This window comes from Apodemus sylvaticus, chromosome 5, assembly GCF_947179515.1.
Source record: "Apodemus sylvaticus chromosome 5, mApoSyl1.1, whole genome shotgun sequence".
Classification (NCBI taxonomy): domain Eukaryota; kingdom Metazoa; phylum Chordata; class Mammalia; order Rodentia; family Muridae; genus Apodemus; species Apodemus sylvaticus.
Genome location: NC_067476.1, coordinates 39616076 through 39637083, shown reverse-complemented (window position 1 = coordinate 39637083; position 21008 = coordinate 39616076). Strand labels below are relative to the sequence as shown.

The 21008-nt window shown below is 45.9% G+C and overlaps 1 protein-coding gene across 2 annotated transcripts in view; it reads right to left on the bottom strand.

Moving 5' to 3' along the window:
* Nucleotides 1-21008, bottom strand: part of Tanc1 (tetratricopeptide repeat, ankyrin repeat and coiled-coil containing 1) — a 236520-nt gene that overhangs the window by 75405 nt on the left and 140107 nt on the right. For both annotated transcript variants that reach the window (XM_052182540.1, XM_052182541.1), the window contains exon 5: nt 10801-10905. In XM_052182540.1, coding sequence (XP_052038500.1) covers nt 10801-10905 — 105 coding nt within the window. The remainder of the gene's footprint in view (nt 1-10800; nt 10906-21008) is intronic.

Here is a 21008-nt window from a genome sequence, read left to right as displayed (position 1 = left end):
GTGGCTGCTACAAAATTCACCCTGTTGACAAACATACCTATGGCTCACTTGGGACTCATTTGAAAGTTCTAGATCCTGTGCAGGATTTGTACAAGGAAGAGGCACATTACCGCTCCTTAGCATAGCCACTGCCACCTCTACACTGAACCTGCAGATACGTACCCCAAATTTTCATGCAAAAAAGGAGAGATCCACAATAATCTAAGGCATGGCAGTAAAGGCCGATAATCCCAGCACTTAGGCTGAAGAAAAAGGCCTGCTGTGGGGTTGAGACCAGCCCAGGCTACATAAGAAGTCCTAGCAGGACAGCTAGGGTTTCACAGCAAGACATTTGTCTCAAAAAAATGCATCTCCCTCCCCCAAATAAAACTAGTCATTCAAATCTCCATGTTCAAAATGAGTTGGAGAACTGTGGAACTCCAGGCTTAATGGCGGAGTTGAAGACACATCACACACACTTTATAGTGAACAGTTTCCTCTTCAACTTCAGTGTGGCTATTACCAACGTTCTAAAACCCTACTATGGTTGAAGATGAAGAGACACGCAGTCTTTATTTCATTTTGCATCCATAACATCACCAAAATACATTTCCTCCAAAGGCCTCCCGGCTGTTTTATTTCTTTTGGGGGGGGTGTGGGTGACACTAATTTTTCTAAACTTCATCTGAGTGACTGTCTCCTTCAGACGGAGCTCCTTGATGCTCACTGAGCCCTTCATCTCTCTGGCCCAGCTCACAGCCATCTTCTTTATCTGGCCTTCCACTCTGGCAGAGTTACGGCAGAGTGAAGAGTAACAGAGCAGTCTGGGAGAGCAGAGGTGTCTGGACGCCTGGACGGTGCTGCTGCACTGTGTTGCTAAGGTTAGGATTTTCCTTGAAGCTGCTTTGTGCTCCAGAATGATCCAAACTGCACTCTACTGGGAGTCTCAGAACAAACAGTCTGTCCTCACTCTTATAGCAATATTAATTCCTTCATCAATCATGGAGATATTCTGTCCAGTATCTGTGGACTAAGGACCAGAGGGGAAAAGTCTAATTTCAGCTCCAGTTTCCAAGATTTAAATATGCAAAGACTTTATGATGCTCAGATGTAGAACTGAGAGAACCCACTAAGCAAATAGATAGTGATGCTCTCACCAATAATGCCCTCGTGGAAGTGGAAAGTTAGCCCACGAGAAGAGTGAATAGGAAGCTCATGGGTCACTTCCCGTCTGCCTCTCTTAGCAATCCACTCACCATACTACACAATTGAAGCAAACATCGAAGAACAGTCCCTACGCTGACTTTCTGATATGGCCACCATCACGTCAAATCTTCCGTGTCCCTCACAATCCTTTTCCTTCCTTCCCTGCCATCTCAGGAGCCAGATAATTCCTCTGTAATGAACCTATCACACACCTCTTCCAGTAAGGATCCTCTCTCAGGACTTCAATCTCCTGACTGCTGACGTGGCCATACCCACTTCCTGTAGGTTGTGAACCTCAAAACCAGCAGCATGTGAGAAACACGTTCCAAACCACAGCATGGTTAGCGCCCCAGCAGCCTTTCCAGCCACACTGTACTTCTCCGCTAGCGTTTGAGTTTTTGGTTTCCCACATTCACATGTATTTTTTAACATGATTATATTTCTCTCCGCCCCCCCCCCCCTCCAATATAACTGGTTCTCCTTTTCATGGTCCAGATAGCTTCTTCTAAACTCACTATTCCAGGAAAAGCTCTCCGCTTTACTGCGCACAGCAAACGTTCTCACTGAGACCCACACTCACTGGGCTTATTTCCCAGATAATCTCCCCAATCTCCCCCACTCCTTAAAGCAGACACTGTCAGAGCCTGCTGGGGCTGTAGCCACCTTACTAATGGGATCTCCTGCCTCCATCTTTTGGTTAATCCAGCTGAGGCTCTATCAGTCTTGCTTGTCTTCACAGAAACCAACGCCTCGTCTCGTCTCAGTGAGTCCTGGTGTCGGCTTTCGGCCTCTGTTGCATTGGTTTCTATTAGTCCTTCCTGTCTGCTGGGTTTGGGTTTGCCTTGTTCCTGTTTCCCAGACTTTTGAGGTCCATTATTAAGGTACATATGTAAGCCCTCTCTGAAGTGGGGCTCCTCCTCCATGGTCCTCGGTGCTCACCCAGAGAGAAGCAAGCCTCTTCCTCGTCTTTGTTCTCTACAGTGCACTGGTTATTGTGGACAACTCTTAGTCATTCACTAGCTATGTGACCTTGAACAACCGAGGTACACAAAGTTCCTAGGATATCTGTTAATCAACTGTTGAGGGAGATGGGCCCTGGACCAGACATGAGGCCCTTTTTCCTAATCTCAGGCACTTCTACCCATGGCCTACATCTTGCTTAACTTCTTGTCCTCTTGACTACTACTACACGCATTTCACTTTCTTTTGTTTGTTCTTGCTTTTGTGTTTGTTTGTTTGTTTGCTTTGGTTTTTGAGACAGGGCTTCTCCGTGTAGCCCTGGCTGTCCTGGAACTCACTCTGTAGACCAAGCTGGCCTCAAACTCAGATATCTGCCTGCCTCTGCCTCCCCAGTGCTGGGATTAAAGGTGTGAGCCACTACACCTGAGTTACACTTTTAATTTCTTTCTGGTTAATTCCTGAGCCACCGCAATTCCCTCCTCATTTCCCAAGACTAGTATTTTGCTAACAGATCATCTATGTGCTACTTTGCTCTTTCTAGGCCATGACATTAAAGTACACCTACATCCACAGCAGCTTGAAGCTCTTCAACTCAGTTACCTCTGCATTTCCCTCTCACTGACCCCTCACTCAACCTGCCGAGACACGGTTCCGGCTGTCAGTGCTGGGGACTGAGCACAGAGCTGAGTACTAGTACCGCTGAGCTTCAACAGCCAGCCCGGGATGCAGTCCTGGAGAACTACAACCTGGGAAACAGAGGACCCTTTAAACTAAGTGTGGCTGTTCTCCTACCCCTCACCAGGGCCAGACAAAGAGCAATTTCTTAAAGGTAAATTCCAGCGCAGACTTTAATGTGTACCAATTAACTTTCTGTACTCCGGTCCTGTAAAATCCAATGATCTGTTTTATTGGTTCTGTTCTGTTTTGTGCTGGAGAATTAACCCAAGGCACTGTGCATACTAAACGGGCTGGCACTCTACCAGAGAGCTACCCCCCAGCCCGCTCCCACTTTAAAAGGATCATTTAGCCATGCAAGATTTTGTAACATCGTGGATTGGGTCAACTGGGAAAATGCTGGTTTTGCAAATCTTAAAAATGTTGGCACATTTTATTACACAATATCAAACCATCGTAATCATTAATATTACATGAGCTCTTAACTGAAAAAATCCTGAGAAGCTACCAAGCGCAAGGTGACAAGTGCCACCAAAAAAGTAACTTTCATTTAAAAGGTCTAGCTTCTGCGTGATGACTAATCCGTGAGGTGTCTTTCTGTCATTTGTTTCTTTAATTGAAGCGACAGGCTCATTTCCTGCTCATTTCTTCCCTTTGGAAAAGTATGTGATAAATGCTCAACTGTGAACAACCACAGTTTGTCAATCATTATTTCAAATAAATGTTATGTTTCATTGAAAAGCCGCTAGTCTGGCTTGCAATTCAAATGATGGTAAAATGCTTTACCTGAAGACAGCTATCAGACAGCGAGGGCGGGAGAAATGCTTTGTGCAGACTACCTACTTCACCACCCAGAATACTAAAAAGATAGGGACTCAAGGGTCGGGATTTAATAACACTAATTATTTTCAGTGTCTTATCGGGGGAACGCTTGAGCGAATGTTCAGTCCCGTGTCAAGCCCGCAGCACTGAAGGTATCAGGGTGCTCAAGAGGCGGTGCCCTGCTCTGATGTGGTGATGAAGTCCTACTAAGGAACAGTTTTAATTGTTATGGAGAGTTCCCAGTGTCACTGTCCTGGTTTTCTTGCTGTTACTGTGACACAATACTGACCAAAAAACAACTCAGTGGAGGGAAGGGTTTATGTTGTATTTCTGGTTACAGGCAAGCACTGAGGGAAGTCAGAACAGGACCTGGCCTAATTACCTTTCTTACACAGAACCTGAACCTGCATAGGACAGATGCCCCCCAAAGCGGGCTAGGCAATCTGACGTCAGTGAGCAAGCAAGACAAACCTTCGCACAGAGACCCGTGGGCCAGCACACACACTACACAAAAGCAGGAGGGGGCTTATCAGAGGCTCAGCAGGAGGCGAAAATGTATGATATGCATGTGTAAAACTGAAGGAATAAGTATCTACCTAAGAAAGAAAATTTGACCTAATAAATACAGACAGGAACTTAGAGACACCTTAGGTCCAAAGCCCACATTATGAAAACCTGTATGAAGTCTATCATTATGTTCAAGAAAAGCCCTTTTCTTAGGAGTTAAAAAAACCCAAAACAAACAAACAAACAACAATAAAACAAAACAAAACAAAATCCCAGGTGGCCTCGTCCCTCAGGCACCTTCATTTTCTCAACTCCCTGGGGTGAGCCAGCTGTCCTCACCTATGCTTTCTCCTCCACTCACCTGAACCTTGCTCATTCACCTCCAGCGCGCTCCTGAGATAGCCCTACCAGCTGCATCTTGATGGTGCGCCTCCATTTTTATTAGCTTTGCACACCACGTCCTGCAAGGTGGAGAGTCGTAACCACCACGAGATACATGGTGAGAGAAAGCATGGTTTCCCCTGCCCCCTCCCTGAGCATCCTCCCTGTTACAGTGGGGGGTCTTAACGAAAACCCCAAGGCTGCTTAGCAATGTCTTCTCCAAATAGAATGATCTTTCTCTTTCTATCTAATTCACTTCGTTTGGCTTCTGAGACAAAGGGTCCCCAGTTTAAACTCTGCTGAGCTTGTAGCCTGGGTCCCATCTTTAAGGAACAGCCTCTCTAAAACAAGCAGCATCAAAGGGTTGGGGCCCCTCCTCCCCAGCAGTCATCCCCCCACAGGTTAGGGGTCACCGGCTCTTCCTCTCAGGCCCTCCACCCATCCCCTCTTTCCTGACCTTGCTCTACAGACTCTATTCACCCATTTCACCATGGAAATCATTTCCTCAGCATTTCTCCACATGCTAGCCACTACCTGTTCTCTGGCCAGATGCTAAGGCTTGAACGTTTGTAAGTCCCCCTCCCATTCCTAAGTCAAAACCCAACCCCTCAGTGTGACAGAATATGGGGCCTTTGGGAGGTGATTAGGGGACTGGAAATGCACGGCCCTCCACGATGAGATTCATGTCGCGTGTGAAAGAAGGACCTTGTGATTGCTGTCTGCGGCATGGGATCATAGCAAAAAGATGCTTACCTGAGAGCCAGGAAGGAACTCTCATGGCACAAGAAATTGGCAAGCCCCCTTGATTTTACCCTCCAGGTCTCAAAAACTGTGTGTGTGTGTGTAGGAAATCAGTTTCTGTTGTGGATGAACTACTGAGGTGAGGAGTGTTTCTGACACAGTAGCCTGGGCAGACATAGACTACCAGGTAAGTCCTAAAGCACAGTGCGCCAGCTAAGCCTTTCCTGCACTCAGCATCTCTACCTGATGGACTGACAATTCACCACCACAGCTTGTATTCACTGCCATTCCCACTCTGAATTACAGTCACTTTGTGCACAGGGCTTTAATTCCCTACTAGCCATCAACGCTCAGTGAAGAGAGGACCTTATGTATACATGGTAAGTCACCTCAGTGAAGAGAGGACCCTATGCACACTTGATAACTCATCTCAGTGAAGAGAGGACCCTATGCACACTTGATAACTCATCTCAGTGAAGAGAGGACCCTATGCACACTTGATGAGTCATCTCAGTGAAGAGAGGACCCTATGCACACTTGATGAGTCATCTCAGTGAAGAGAGGACCCTATGCACACTTGATAACTCATCTCAGTGAAGAGAGGACCCTATGCACACTTGATAACTCATCTCAGTGAAGAGAGGACCCTATGCACACTTGATGAGTCATCTCAGTGAAGAGAGGACCCTATGCACACTTGATGAGTCACCTCAGTGAAGAGAGGACCCTATGCACACTTGATGAGTCACCTCAGTGAAGAGAGGTCCCTATGTGCACTTGATAACTCATCTCAGTGAAGAGAGGACCCTATGCGCACTTGATGAGTCATCTCAGTGAAGAGAGGACCCTATGCACACTTGATGAGTCATCTCAGTGAAGAGAGGACCCTATGCACACTTGATGAGTCATCTCAGTGAAGAGAGGACCCTATGCACACTTGATGAGTCACCTCAGTGAAGAGAGGACCCTATGCACACTTGATGAGTCACCTCACTGAAGAGAGGACCCTATGTGCACTTGATGAGTCACCTCAGTGAAGAGAGGACCCTATGCACACTTGATGAGTCATCTCAGTGAAGAGAGGACCCTATGCACACTTGATGAGTCACCTCAGTGAAAACAGGACCCTATGCACACTTGATAACTCATCTCAACAGCACCCAGGAAAGCGCTTTCACAAATGAATATCTACTGAAGGAAACAAAATGAACAGCTCCTCTATTCCAGTCTCTCTTCTTCTGGACATGTACTAGGCATGTCTGTTTCAACACTTCCATCAAAATCTCAATCAACCATTAGAACTGGGTGCATTGCCATCTAAAAAGGTCGAAAATTAAAGATACTAGGCTGGGGGTTACCTTCCTGGGAAAGGAAGAAGATTACAATTAGAGAAAATACAGTGACTTTTATTTCTAAAACTAGGTAGTAAATAGACAGATGCCATTATTCTTTGGTCTTCTTTCTTCCCTACATCATTTTGAATGTATGTAAAGACAATTTATAAAAATAAAAGAATCAATAAAATACGACCATCCACATTCATCTCAGAAGAGGCCCTCTGTTCTTCATAGGACAGTTTTGTGCTTAATTAAACTGCTGCTTCATGCATGTTGTTTAATTCTTGGTTTGTCTTGGTTTTGAAGGCAAGGTCTTGTTACGTAGCCTAGGCTGGCTTGCAACTCACTACGTAAACCGGGCTAGCCTTAAACTCCCTCTCCACAGGGTGCTGAGGTTACAGTCATGCACTGAGCACACATCTATTATGTGTGTTACTTTTCTCTGCAAACCAACTGCTGGGGAACAGGGTTCGCCCTATCGTGAGATGGATCGATCGTCAGCAAGCAGTGACTCATTAGATAAGGAGCCTTCTCACCCCTCCCGACCACAGCACGCTTTGCTAAATGATCTAGTAAAGCACCCTAACTGAAATATGGTTGTTTCCAATCTGAAGAAATAAAGCTATTTATTGCAGTTTAGCAGTCCCCTGTAATTCCCTGAGTTTCCTTCCTCTGTAGAGGAAGAGGTATTGTTTGGGGTGGGAGGAACACACTGAGTTTTAATGACAGGATGCTTATGAAAAAAGGGCCTGTTCTATTTGGTGCATAAGTCATGAGGACCATTTGACAGAGGGAGGTGGGGGAGAAATGAGAGAATGTTTTTTCCATCCATCAAAATCACTGTTTCTGCCAGAGTAAAAAAAAAAAGTGTGTTTCAAACATATTTCAAAATATTAAAAAAATATGTCTTTCCTTACTGATGTTTACAAGTTTGTGTAAACTTTAATAAACAAGTTCTTTGATTATCAAAAAGAAAGTTCATCTGGTTGAATCCACTTCTCAGATGGCTAATTTAATAAACTATATATATATATATATATATACACACACACACATACACACACATATATACGTATATATATACACACACACACATATATATGTACATATATATGTGTGTGTGTATATACATACATATATATATATATATATTCATTGCTCTTATTTTCTTTTGACTTAAATTCTAAACAGTGGGTGGGAAAAAAACCACAAGAATTAATGGAGCTGTGTGGCTATTAAAACAAAACAAGGCAGTCTAAGAGAGTGTAGCTTAGACATTTGGAATAAACTGATACTGCACAAGTCTACGTGAAATTTCCAAGGCATCTCGGAGAAGCTGTGCTCAACCAACTGTTAATCTGCTGAATATTGTCATGTTACTACTGACAGCAGCCGGAGGGTCACAGACATAAATAAGAGTGACCGAAGGAAGCGTAGGAGGCAAGGAGGTCAAACTTCTGAGTGGAACCTAAGTGAGGATGCTGATATTAAACTCTGGGAATTGAGTTTACCCATCATGCTTCTGTACATGGTTGGCTTCTTATTCAGAGCTCGGCTGGTTCCACTCAGCATAAGCATCCACTTTAGGTTCAATGGTGCGGACATAACACTTACACTTTGATATGGCAGTCTTAATTAACTCCGTTGAAACTTAAAAGATTCCACGAGGATTACAAATCACGCCACCCTTTGCTAATTGTCAAGTTCAATTTCGTTAGGCAACTGCCTTGACATCGGCCGAGTAACTACTGGGGCTTGTGCCACACCATGGCTATCTCTACATAAGACTATGCACCCAGAAACACAAGCCATACCCTATCTCACACCCACAAAGAGGAACACACCTTGTTTCTTAAAACTAGCCAACTGTACATGTCTCAGCGCTTGCCTCTGCAACCTGCTCATGTTGGGATTCGGGTCCTAATGGGGTCTGGGGAAGTTGAATCAGAGAGCTGGGATCTTAGGATTGAGCACACATGCAAGTTTTGGCCACTCTAGCAAGACCAAGGGCTGCTTTTGAGTTTAGCTTGGCCCACAGTCAAGTATACACACACCTCCTCCTGCCAGGAAAGCCATCCAAATCTGCCTCAAGCCAGAGGAGAAAAGTTGACAATGAGAATTATTTGTAACCACTTTTCTTAGCCCAATAAAAATTCTAAGTTTGTCTCCTCGTCTCACATCAGAAGAATCCAACATAGAGCCTCCATGAATGCCCCGATGGTGTCTGTCTAATACTGTCAAACTCTAGGTCTTTAATCAAGCCAAGACTACAAAGCCTTTGGTCAGCAGAGATTCTGGTATGGGTGGCAGAATTTAGTCTGAATTGAGTATGATGACTAATACTTGAGTCTGAAGAATATTTCTGTTTTCCCTTCAACACACAGAAAAACAAGGGGGTTGGGGGGAAGCTTTCTCTATATGTCATAGCCTCAGTTAAGTCCAAAGTGGAACCCCAAAATGGCAGGTGCTGTGACAAGTCCTAAACAGAAGGACTTTGGCCAGGTAAATAGGATTATTATTGGGTAAACAGAAGCCTAAAGAAGGGCTTTTATTTAGCAGAAGTTCCCTTAATTCACCCCAAAGGGGCAAGGACACCTAGTTACCAATCAGCTGGCCAATGCCTCCCTGCTGACTGTCATATAAAATCTGCTTGTTTCTCTGCCATTTGACTCTTCTCTGTGCTTCCCCACACATCTAAGATAGTCTTGGCTTGATCACCAATAAACCTTCCTTTCTATCCACGGAGTGGCCAGTTCAGTGGTGTCCCCGAGCCCTCACTGACAGTCATCTGACCTAAGTGGTCACTACCAAGAAGCCTCCACCTACAACACATATACACCAACCGCTTTGTCCCCCTAGTCACAAATCTTCAATGTGAGCTCCTTCTACTCCACAAATGGTACTGGACCCAAGAACAGGGTGGCCTCCCTCATGCCAGGCTTCCTGCAGCAGCACCCAGTGCCTGGCCAGTGTGTCCCATACCATCTCCCTGTTACCCATTCTAGCCTCTGCCTTTCAGTTCATTTTCAGGGATATAGTCAGCATTATGCACTCCACAGTCCAGCCTCACTGGACACAGAATACACACAATGGTTATAGTAGAAGAGGAAGGAGTTCTCCCTCCCCACCATGGGGAAGGCAGAAGAGGGCTGGCCGCAGGCATTCCACGGTGGAAAGCTGGCTGAGAGTTCTTTCCATGGACAAGGATCTTTCAGTGTGAGAAGTTATTAGATGCTTGTGTTCACACACAGGACAAACTGGGCTTTTACAGGCTAAGAGTTTTTCACTCTCATGATTGTGTAGGGAAATACACTCCAACAGGTTTAGAACATTCTGTGGACCAATTGAATCCCAGACAAGAACAAACAAGTGGATTGATTAAAAATAAGCAAACTAGCCAGGTGGTGGTGGTGCGTACCTTTGATCCCAGCACTTGGGAGGCAAAGGCAGGTGGATCTCTACGAGTTTGAAGCCAGCCTGGTTTACAAAGTGAATTCCAGAACAGTCAAAGCTATACAGAGAAACCTTGTCGCAACAAACAAAAAACAAAAGCCAACTATTACTGTATCTATTAAGCGCTACAAGCATCAACACACACTTACACTTTGACTTAGAAGTGGGTCTGATGTGTGATACACTGACTTTATGGCAAAAAAAGAAAAGAGGCTTCAATCAGTTTGGATTTTCTTTTCTTTGTCCCTAATCTAATTCCCTCTATAGAAAATCAAAGATGTTTAACTTTTAAAAAGCTTTCCAAAGTTACCATGTGCTCTTAAGTGATTTTGTCCAGTGAAAGTCTCAGACTCTCAGCCAAAGTCTGCTCTTAAATATTCTGGAGGGGTAATGTGTTTATATAAAACAACAAAAACAAGAAAACAAAGTCAACTGGCTGGCTTTGCATGTCTCCCAAACCCAGCAAGGTCAGAATTCAGAGGATACAAGACCCAACATTAAACAATGCAAATACACCCAACTCAACTATTCCTGCCACTTGGGTACAATTTCAAGAATTCACATTAGCTAAACAAATCTCTGTCAACTGCCCAAGGGGAAAAAAAACCTCCCAAATACATTCGGTTCAGTGAAGCATTCTTGCAAGAGACTCTCAGGTTTCTTTCAGAAATGGAGAATGCTACTGACTATGCACAGTCATTAGGGAAAGAGGCAGACATCACGGAAAAGGTGCTCTTACCAGTCTCACTGGGCTCTGAGGGCTTGGACCCTTCTCTGAACGGGTTCATAACTGGATCTCCGGGCACCCTGGGGCTTTCCACATACTTGGGCTTCCTGACGGGACCTGCAGAGAGGGAAAGATCTGAGTGTAGCTAATTTTTTCCAGATGCAAACAGAGCCTCGGAACATACAATGTGTGTCCTTACTAGGACCCAAACACGCCTAAAGGCTGGCCCTTCCCTCCCTTGAATACACAGGCTGTCAGTTCAGAGCAGACGCAAGAATGTCCAGTCTGGTCTGCCAAAGGGGAACAGCTTTGGTTTCAGTCAGAGTTTACAGTCTCCTCTGCTGCAGTTCCCATGGCTGGCCTTACTGTGTGACAAATAGGTAATTTTGACATGTTCAGACCTACGCAGTGGTAAGGGCTGCTGTTCTATTGAGATGCCATTTTCCTCTCCCTGGGATACGGATGCTTTGGTTTCTCGTATCTCCAAGCCAGGAGTTGTGAATTACAAACAGCTGGCCTCCATATCAACATGCTGAGCGGCATGTTGACTGTAGGCCTCTAATCAGGCCGATGACGCATGGCTGCTTTCTTGGCAGCTGAAGCAGCTGCCCTCAAGTGGGTGTGGCCAACAGTCCAGCACAGATCTGGGAACTGGGAAATACCAAGAGTCTTATTCCCCTCCCACAACCAAAACTTGACAGAAAAATCTGGCATTTTCTTTTTATTTTTTGAGTCACGCAAGCCTAACTGACATCCATCCTTCAGCCTCAGCCTCTAGAGCAATTACAGGTATATACTGCCACACCCTTGGGATTCTTCATCATTTTATGATTTTTTTTCCCTCTCAAGAAAAAGCTTTTGGAGTTCTTAATGAGACTGAATGGGACTCCCATTCCCTGCTGCTGGGGACAAAGACGCAGTCACCTTGGAAAACAGCTAAGCAGTTGTTCAAACAGTTTAACAGAGTTATCACGTGGTCAGTCCGGCAGCTCCACGCACACGCAGACACACGTCCACACTAGTAGGGCTGTGTTCCCAGCAGCATGACTGCACCAAGCAGAGGCCCATCAACGGATAAAGCAGAGTACACCGGAGTATTAGGAAAGGAGAGGAGATGAAGTGTCTATTCAAGTGCAACACGAGCAAACTTTAAATATGTTAGGCCACATCCTACGTGATCCCCTTTAACATGTAACTTCCAGTGTAGGTGAGCCTACAGAAACCAAAGGTTTGAATGTTTGGCAGGGCTAAAGATATGCCAATCTGTTGGGTAATGAGTGAAGGAATTCTTTGAAGGGTAACAGTTGTTCTTTTGTTTGTTTTTTGAGACAGGGTTTCTCTGTGTAGCCCTGGCTGTCCTGGAACTCACTCTGTAGACCAGGCTGGCCTCGAACTCAGAAATTCGCCTGCCTCTGCCTCCCAGAGTGCTGAGACTACAGGCGTGTGCCACCACCACCCAGCTCCAAGATGTTCTAAAATTAGACTGCAGCAAACATTCCTAACACGTTTGCAAACATGCTTTTAAAAAAAGGCAGTCCTGCACACATCCGGAGAGGTGAATCGCTTGATCTGTGAACTAGACCTACAGTGACTTGAAAAGCAAAAATAATGTCTATTTGCACCATCTAAAGATCAGTCTATTTCGGTCCAGGATCACCTGTTCGACCTTGTTTCTGCTTGCACAAGGTCACAGAGAGAGGGTGGTGGACACTTGTCCAGGCACGCGCCAATGCTGTGCTCTAAGCAGCCTAGGTCAGTGCTCCCACTTCATCCTCAAGGTGAAAGGGTGATACAGAGACCCTGAACCACCTCCTCTCTGTACATCGTACATGTCTGAAAGAGCTTGCTCAAAATACGGTGTACGGTGAGAGATGCTGCCATCTAAAGGTTCACTGTAAAAGCTTCTGTAGGCCGAGAAAAATAATGCAATTGCAGCCAGTGGCGACACACTGCATCTGAAACAGGCTGTGCTACCAAAAGAGCTTCTTATTTAGAAAAGGATGCTGTTTCAAACTTTAGAACGCATGATTACAAATGACTAATGAAGTATTTAAGTGCATGGCTGTTTTCAAAAATTATCTAACTCTGTCAGAAGAAGTTTTTGAATTTTAATATAATAGTTTCTGAAATGGGAAACTATGTTCACAGTCTAAGTGGGGACCGTTGCCTATACAATAGCATCCAGGTTGAATCTAATGCACATATCCATCCACACTCAAGATGAGTAAGAGGGAAAACAAAAAGGCTAAAGCGTCTGACAGGAAGAAAAGAGACAGCAAGGTGGCCAGAACAGGACAAAGAGCCAGGCACCTGCGAGCTGGACACTGTACAGGCTTTGGGTAGTCCCCAGCTCCCCACGACAGCAACTCGGAGTGCTGCTATCCTGTCTCTTACGGTTAAAGAGCGAAGAGGCGGCAAAGCCTCCGATGCGACTGTCTGAGGATGAGTAGCTGTTGCAGCTTCAGCCTGGCCCACTGCCCCAGGTATCTGCCCCGCTCACCAGAACTCATCAAAGCGCAACAGCAGCAAATCCACGCATCTAGTGCCAGTATCTAATAGCCTCTCAAAAATACCCTCTCTTTAACAGTCCGGCGCTTTCCCGAAATGGGAATTACTTCCCAGACATAGCAGAGTGGTTACTATGAAAGGAGGGCACAAGGAGCCTTCTGTCACTCAGAGCTTCCAGAAGCCACACCCATCCGATTAAGCCACACCCATCTGCAATGACTCTGGGCCTGGAGCAGTGGTACAGTCATCTCAACTCAACCACTGAAGAAGCAAAGCCAGAAGAGCAGGTTCAAGGCCAACCCCAGCTACAGAAGAACTTCCTGGACAGCCTGGGTAACTTAGTGAGCTATCTGAAAACAAAGTAAAAAGAGCTTAAGAATGCAGCTTACTAGGAGAGTACTCACTATCACATGCACAGCCTAGGGTCAATCCCTCCTTCAAAGTCTTGCTTACAAGTCCGCGCTTGCCAATCCGGAGGAACTGAGATGTTAAAAGAAGATCTGGACACATCTAGGTTCAATCGCCGTACCCCTCCTTTCTCGTCTCCCCCTTATTGTTATCTCAGTATGCCCACACAAGCAGACAAAGCTCTTACAACAGGGGCAAAATCTATGTGGACACAGACCAGACCAATTTGGTTCCTGGGCATAAACAATAATGCTGGATATGAAAGGAGATCTAGAATACAGAGAAACAAATAAAACCTTTTGTTGTTTCTGGATTTTTTTTTTTTTTTTTTTTTTTTTGAGACAGGGTTTCTCTGTGTAGCCCTGGCTGTCCTGGAACTCACTCTGTAGACTGGGCTGGCCTCGACCTCAGAAATCAGCCTGCCTCTGCCTCCCATCCCTAGTGCTGGGGTTAAAGGCGTGCGCTGCCACCGCCCGGCTAATAAAACCTTTATCACCCACCCACCGGTCACCCAAGCTAAGCACACACATGTATGCATTCAACCTGGGGAGAAAAGCACATCGGCCACCATTTTTAGGTCAGGAAACTAAGGTTCAAAAGTTTGCTCCAAGCGTGCGGAATTCACACAGTTGCCCGTGCAGTTCTGCAGCCCAGGGCTGCGCCTCCACTAGGGACTCTAGATTGAGCAAGAGCGGGGGACTCAGTACAGGTAGCCAAGCTTTTACTCATCCCGTGTGTCCCCGATGTGCCCTAACTTTTACTAGCAGCAGAAATAGTAAAGCGAATATAAACAACTGTTCTCCAGCATGACCCTTTTATTTAAATTGCTTTTCACGAACAGCTGAACCTCCAATGCTGTAAAACAAGATGCATTTATAGGCGGAGAGGTTTTATTCTTGCCCCCAATTGATCGTTAGAGAATTCGTGCACGCTCTCTATCAAGCAAAGCAGATGAAGACTCGTTTGCCCTCTCTCCCTCTGAAACACCATTAAAGTCGCAATAAAAGGATTAAACAGAAACGGGCCGAGGAAAGGAGACAGCTATGGGTGAGAACCAGCCTTCTTCCTGAGGTGGGGAAGAGAACTCACGCAGTAGAGGACGAAGCAGGACAGAAACGCTAAGAGGTCACAGAGCCTCAAAGCCACAGACCAGTCAGAGGCAGAGGCCAGTGAGGCCAACCCAGCAGGGTGGAAAAAGAGTGAGGCCTCCTCCTGAGCTGGAAATATTTCTTCCCTGATCCTGGCAGATGAATTTATTTCTAGGAAGGATGAGTTCAACGCCCTTGAGAAATGTAGTGTTAAAATGAAAAAAAATGGGATTAAAGAAAAACCGTTATGTGCACGCTAATGGACCAAAGAGACAGACATTGCCTACTCTTTCTTCAACTGTGGTAATCCCAACAGACACAGCGGACGCTAAGGCAGGGTGTGATGTAGACGGCACATCTCTGGGAAGCTCAGGCCTACCAAATACCATAGCCAGCAGACCCCTGACACAATCAGGCTGCAGCACAGCTGAATGTTCATCCGTAGGAGTACCTCAGCACACAGTCATATACAAATAAGGATATTGGGGTGCCCCAGAGGGATTCTATCAACTAAAGACCCTGCCCCACAAGTCATTTGACTGAAATAATGTCATAAACAGATTAAGGAACCTGGTAATATAGGGGAACACCCCTGGAGAGAAAACAAGGGTGTACTGTGACCAGGAGCATCTAATCCGGAGTGTGTCAGCCGAGCAGGCTGCAGTTGCACAGTGAGGACAGCCGAGCCCATGCCCGTGCGGTCACCCCCACAGGTCCTCACCCTGATGGCCGTCTATTAAACCATAGCAGCAGTGATCTGGGCCCATCCATGGTAAAGTCACTCCAAATACAGCAGCCGGACAACTATGGGCTCAGATCAATCCTGAAAAGCCCCAAAGCCCATTTCCCTTAAGTCCCTGCACTTGGGAGGCGGGGGAGGAGGGCAGTTACTATCCAGCACGTGTCCATGCCAAGCTTCTGCTTAAAAGAACACCACACACCAACTAAATACTGACTACTTTAAAGCAAAACAGCTTTCCTCCTTACACAAACCAAGAAGGGAAGGCTGTTGAGCAAGTGCCCACAGAGCATGGCGCTTCTGAAATCTCTGTTTTAAGGCAAGAGCTCCGGAAAAACAACTGTCAGTTCTAATGTGTTTCCTTGGCCAGATCCCTCTTCCTGGTCACCCCTGAGTGTCTGTCCCCAATGGCCACATCAAGAAGCTGTCCGCCTTAAGTGGTGTCCCTGGATGGTCTTGCTACAGTGTGGTCTGAGGTATCGACAGGATCTCAGACCATGCTTCAGTAGCAAAAGGGAGACCCACAGAGACCACCAGTGACATCCCTGCTCCTATAGGCTAGTAAGGGTCTGATGGCTGTGTCCCAGCCCGGCCCAGATTAAGAAGCTTCAGGTTTTGTTAAGTGTTTTGTTGTTGTTGTTGTCGCTTTGATTTGTTTTGTAATTTAAAACAGAGTGACAGTTGGCCCAGGCTAGCCATAGGTAGCCACATGTAGCCCAAACTGGCACATAATAGAATATACAATTTACCCAGCCTGACCTTAAGAGAACAATCCTCCTGCCTCCATCTGTTATGGGCTAGGATTACAGATATCCACATTATAGCTGATAAATGGGCTTTTCTTGATCATAAATTAAACTTATCCCATATGGGTTTTATTTATCTATTTATTTTCACTTTTCAAAACAGGGTTTCTCTGTGTAGGGCTGTTCTGGAACTCACTTTGTACTCCAGGGTAGCTCAGAGATCTGCCTGCCTCTGCCTCCCAAGTGCTGGGATTAAAGGCCGATGCTACCACTGCCCTCTCTGCCTGCCTGCCAGCTAACTTTAAATCTCCTTCCCTACCCCAATCTGCTTTCCTCGGCTCTCTGTGTGCTAAAGAAGGGGCTCTGGAAATGATAAAGGAGCCTTAAAATTCAATGAAACAAAGAAAACTGTGCCAAACAGAAGATACAGTCATAAAGTTTCAGGCCCCAAGCAGGCAGAGCACAGTAGCCGCTCTCAGCTGCTTTAATCCCAGAGAAGGGTCTGGAAGAGTCACCTGGTAAAGCCACCGTGGCTGCTCTACTTGGCAAATGGAGTGCTGAGCCTTGTCCACTCAGGACTCCATCTCTGCAGGCACACATCTTCCCTACGGCCAGCTTTCCTACTCTTTTGGGATTTTTTCATCACACAGCCACCCTGCTGCTTAGAAACTGCCTTATAAGGAATGTTTTTATAGAAGGATGAGAGAAATAAAGCAAGCTGGCCTTTATCTCCAGGCAGAGAGAAGGGAGGGAGGAGGTCACTCCCCATTTCAGAGTGTTTCTGTGAAAAACAATTCTGTGCCTGTGTCTGCGTACACAATAATTGGGGTCAGGAATACCCGAGGCTGCACCTCACGCAGACCCCTCTGCACCTGGGCTCAGAGGAATACCACTGCGTGGCAGTAAAGGTCCCATCAGTTTTATCTGGGCTCAGTTTTCACCCTAGGTGGGAAGACGGGCACAGGATAAGAAAAAACAAACAGGCTAAGGATTCTCTCGATGGGAGCAAATTCAAACGGCAACCATAGTGGGCAGCTCTCAGTCTTGAGAGTTTTCTGGTTTCAATTAAACAAAAACAAAACAAAAAACTGGTTCAGGGCAGGGTGGAAACAGCTCAGTGGGCAGGACACTTGCTATCCGTGAGCATGAGAGCCTGTGTTCTGATCTCAACACTCATGTTAATAAAAACAGGCATGACGTCCGTATGCATCTGTAACCACAGCAGCGTGGGGGACAGACACGAGAGGTATGCTGGGGCTGACTAGACATCAGCCCAGTTCCTGTCACACCGGAAGAAGAAGGCAGAGTGCGGCAGAGCACACACCTTTTCTTAGAGGCAGAGTCTTGCAGTCTGGGCCTGGCTATGTAGACCAAGCCGGTGTCAACCCCTCAGTGATCCTCCTCTATGTGCTGCAATCAATGGTAAGCATGCACCAGACACGGCACCTAGCTGGGCCTAAAGGGTTTCTTCTTGTTGTTGTTTTATTGTTTGTTTGTTTCTAAAACAGGGTCTCACTGTGTAACTCTGGCTCTCCACAGAGGTAGCTGAGAGGCCAAAGCTATCATCTTGGGAGGATTCATTCTGAGAAAGGCAAAGCCAAACAATTCACCAGCCGGCAAGCAAGCCCTGACGAAAGTGTTCTTTGTTCTACCAATTAAAAATAACCAACTTCCAAATTAAAAAAACAAAACAAAACAATAGCTGTTGGGAGCCGGTGATGGCTAGAGAGACATCTCAGAAGTTAAGAACATTTGTTACTCTTGCAGAGAACCCACTTTGAGTTTCCAGCACCACAACTGCCTACAACTATAGCTCCAGGGCAAAATGATGCTTCTGTGGCTAGAACCACACACACACACATACACACATACACACACACACACACACACACACACGTACATACATACATACATACAAACACCATACATATGCAGGGAAAGACAAACACACACACACACGTACATACATACATACATACATACATACATGCAAACACCACACACCACATACATGATGCAAGGGAAGGCAGGCACACACACGTATACATACATGCATAATACATGTATGGTACATACATACCACACATATGCAGGGGAAGGCAGACACACACACACACACACGTGTACATACCTACACGCATGTATGGTACATATATACCACACATATGCAGGGGAAGGCAGACACACACAAACACAGCGGGGAGGGAGAAGGAGAGGGAAGAGAGAATAGGAGAATATCTCTCAGACCTGGGTCTTGAGTGGAGACCCTATTTGCAAGTGGTTAAATTTGCCCCCTGTCCTTTCATGTCACAAGCCACAGTCAAAACACAAGCACACTGAAATACTGTCTAAAGTTACTCTCAGGTTATGTCTATGTGGTATACAAACCATAAATTAATTTCGTGGACTTGGGTCCCACTATGATATCTTACTGTACGTATTAATAAATATGCCAAACACTAAAATCTGAGTTCCAGGCACTTCAGATTAGGTGTAGTCAACAGGTATGAACTGGTTATAAGTCAAAGGGAGAGCCATTAATTTTATGGTGGCCCTGGGAAAAAGATCCGTATGCACCCTTCCTGGAAGGGTCAGTTCCCAGTTTTCAGAAGAGACAGAAACAGCTCTGCTGTTCCTCCCACAAGCAGGAAAGGAACCCTGCATCTTCTGAAGTAGCTAAATACAAAGAGAGAGAAGCAGGACCCCTGAGAACCTTCTTTCCCTGTGGGTTGCGGGCATCCAATCGTGGTCCAAGCTGTGGTCACCAATCCCCAAGCGTGGTCACCTATGCTAGACAGAATGTGCATTCTCAGCCCCACCTTACAAGAACAATTCTGAGGTTCCCACCCATAGGGGATTTTTTTGAATTTCTTTTCTTTTTTTAAGATTTATTTATTATATATGAGTACACTATAGCTGTCTTTAGACACACCAGAAGAGGGCGCCAGATCTTGTTATGGATGGTTGTGAGACACCATGAGGTTGCTGGGATTTGAACTCAGGACCTTCGGAAGAGCAGTCAGTGCTCTTAACCACTGAGACATCTCTCCAGCCAAAAATTTATTTTCATTTCATGTACATTGGTGTTTTGACTGCATGTAAGTCTGTGTTGGATCCTCTGGAACTGGAGTCCCTGACAGTTGTGAGCTGCCATGTGGGTGCTGGGAATTGAACACCAGTACTCTTTTTGTTTTTCTTTGTTTTTGTTTTTGGTTTTTTTTTGTTTTTTTGTTTTTGTTTTTTTGTTTTTTTTTTTGGTTTTTTGAGACAGGGTTTCTCTGTGTAGCCCTGGCTGTCCTGGAACTTACTTTGTAGACCAGGCTGGCCTCGAACTCAGAAATCCGCCTGCCTCTGCCTTCCAAGTGCTGGGATTAAAGGCCTGCTTCACCACCACTGGCTGAACACCAGTGCTCTTATCCACTGAGCCATCTCTCCTGCCCCACCCAGAGGTCTTGTGACCTCACCTACTTCCTGAGGAAGCTTACAATAAAGTGAATAAAGGAGCGAGATCCATGGCACAGAGCTGTCTCTAGGAAAAGCACCAAAGAGGAAAAGGCACCGCCTGAGCTGCACCTGAAGGTGAGGGGGTGGAGTCACAGTAGGAAATGCTTGCAGATGTTGGGGCGGAGTCATGGTAGGAAATGTTTGCAGTGGGGGGTGGAGTCACAGTAGGAAATGCTTGCAGGTGTGGGGGCGGAGTCACGGTAGGAAATGTTTGCAGGGGGGGGCGGAGACATTGTAGGGAATGCTTGCAGGGGGGCGGAGTCACGGTAGGAAATACTTGCAGGTGGGGGGCGGAGTCAAGGTAGGAAATGCTTGCATGTAGGGAGAGGAGTCGCTGTAGTGAAAGCTTGCAGTGTGGGGGCGGAGTCAAGGTTGGAAATGCTTGCTGTAGAGGAGGAGGAGGAGTCACTTTAGGGAATGCTTGAGAAGTTGAAGTGTTTTTTTTAATGCATTTTACTTAATTGTTAAGAAGTAATACCTTCTCAGAAAAAAAAAATTAAATTTGCTAATACTTCCCCAAAATTTTGTTTAGGATAATGGCTACAGCGCACCTATCCTAACCCTCCACCCTTCTGTCAGATAAGAGACTTGAAGAAGCAGATGAAGAGCAGGTGTCTCACCCACATGTGATGGGCATGTATGCAGATACTCCACCACCTCTCAACACATGCAGGAACCTTCCCATCCCACACCAAAGAAACACACGTCTTATTCTTCAACTTCACCCTCAGAATCATCTGTGTCTCATTCCGTCACACCCACCTCTGGGCACTGACATCAGGGGGAGAGGTGCAGACTTGGGTCACTTTGAAACATCTATGAGGGACAGTTAAGTGGAAAGACTTACAGGTATGATTAGATTAGAAAGAAGATGAATTATAGATTTTTTTTAAACAGTCTGAGAGCTGGGGATGTATCTCAATTGGCAAAGCCTGGCTAGCATGCATAAAGTCCTGAGTTCAATCCCAGCACCACATAAAATGAGATGCAGTAGCCCAAGCCTGTAGTCCTGGTTCTTCCAGCGAGGGTAGAGGCAGGAGGCAGGACAGTTCAAGGTCATCCTTGGATATACAGTGAGCTCAATGTTTGTCTGGCAACACAAAATCCTGCTTCAAAACTGTAAAGATGGTGGCGTCGAGAACAGTTAATAAAGCGCTCTCAGCTGAGCTGGGTACAGAGACCAGAGCTACCTGCGCCCTCTCAGACACTGTGTGCGCAGACCTTGCC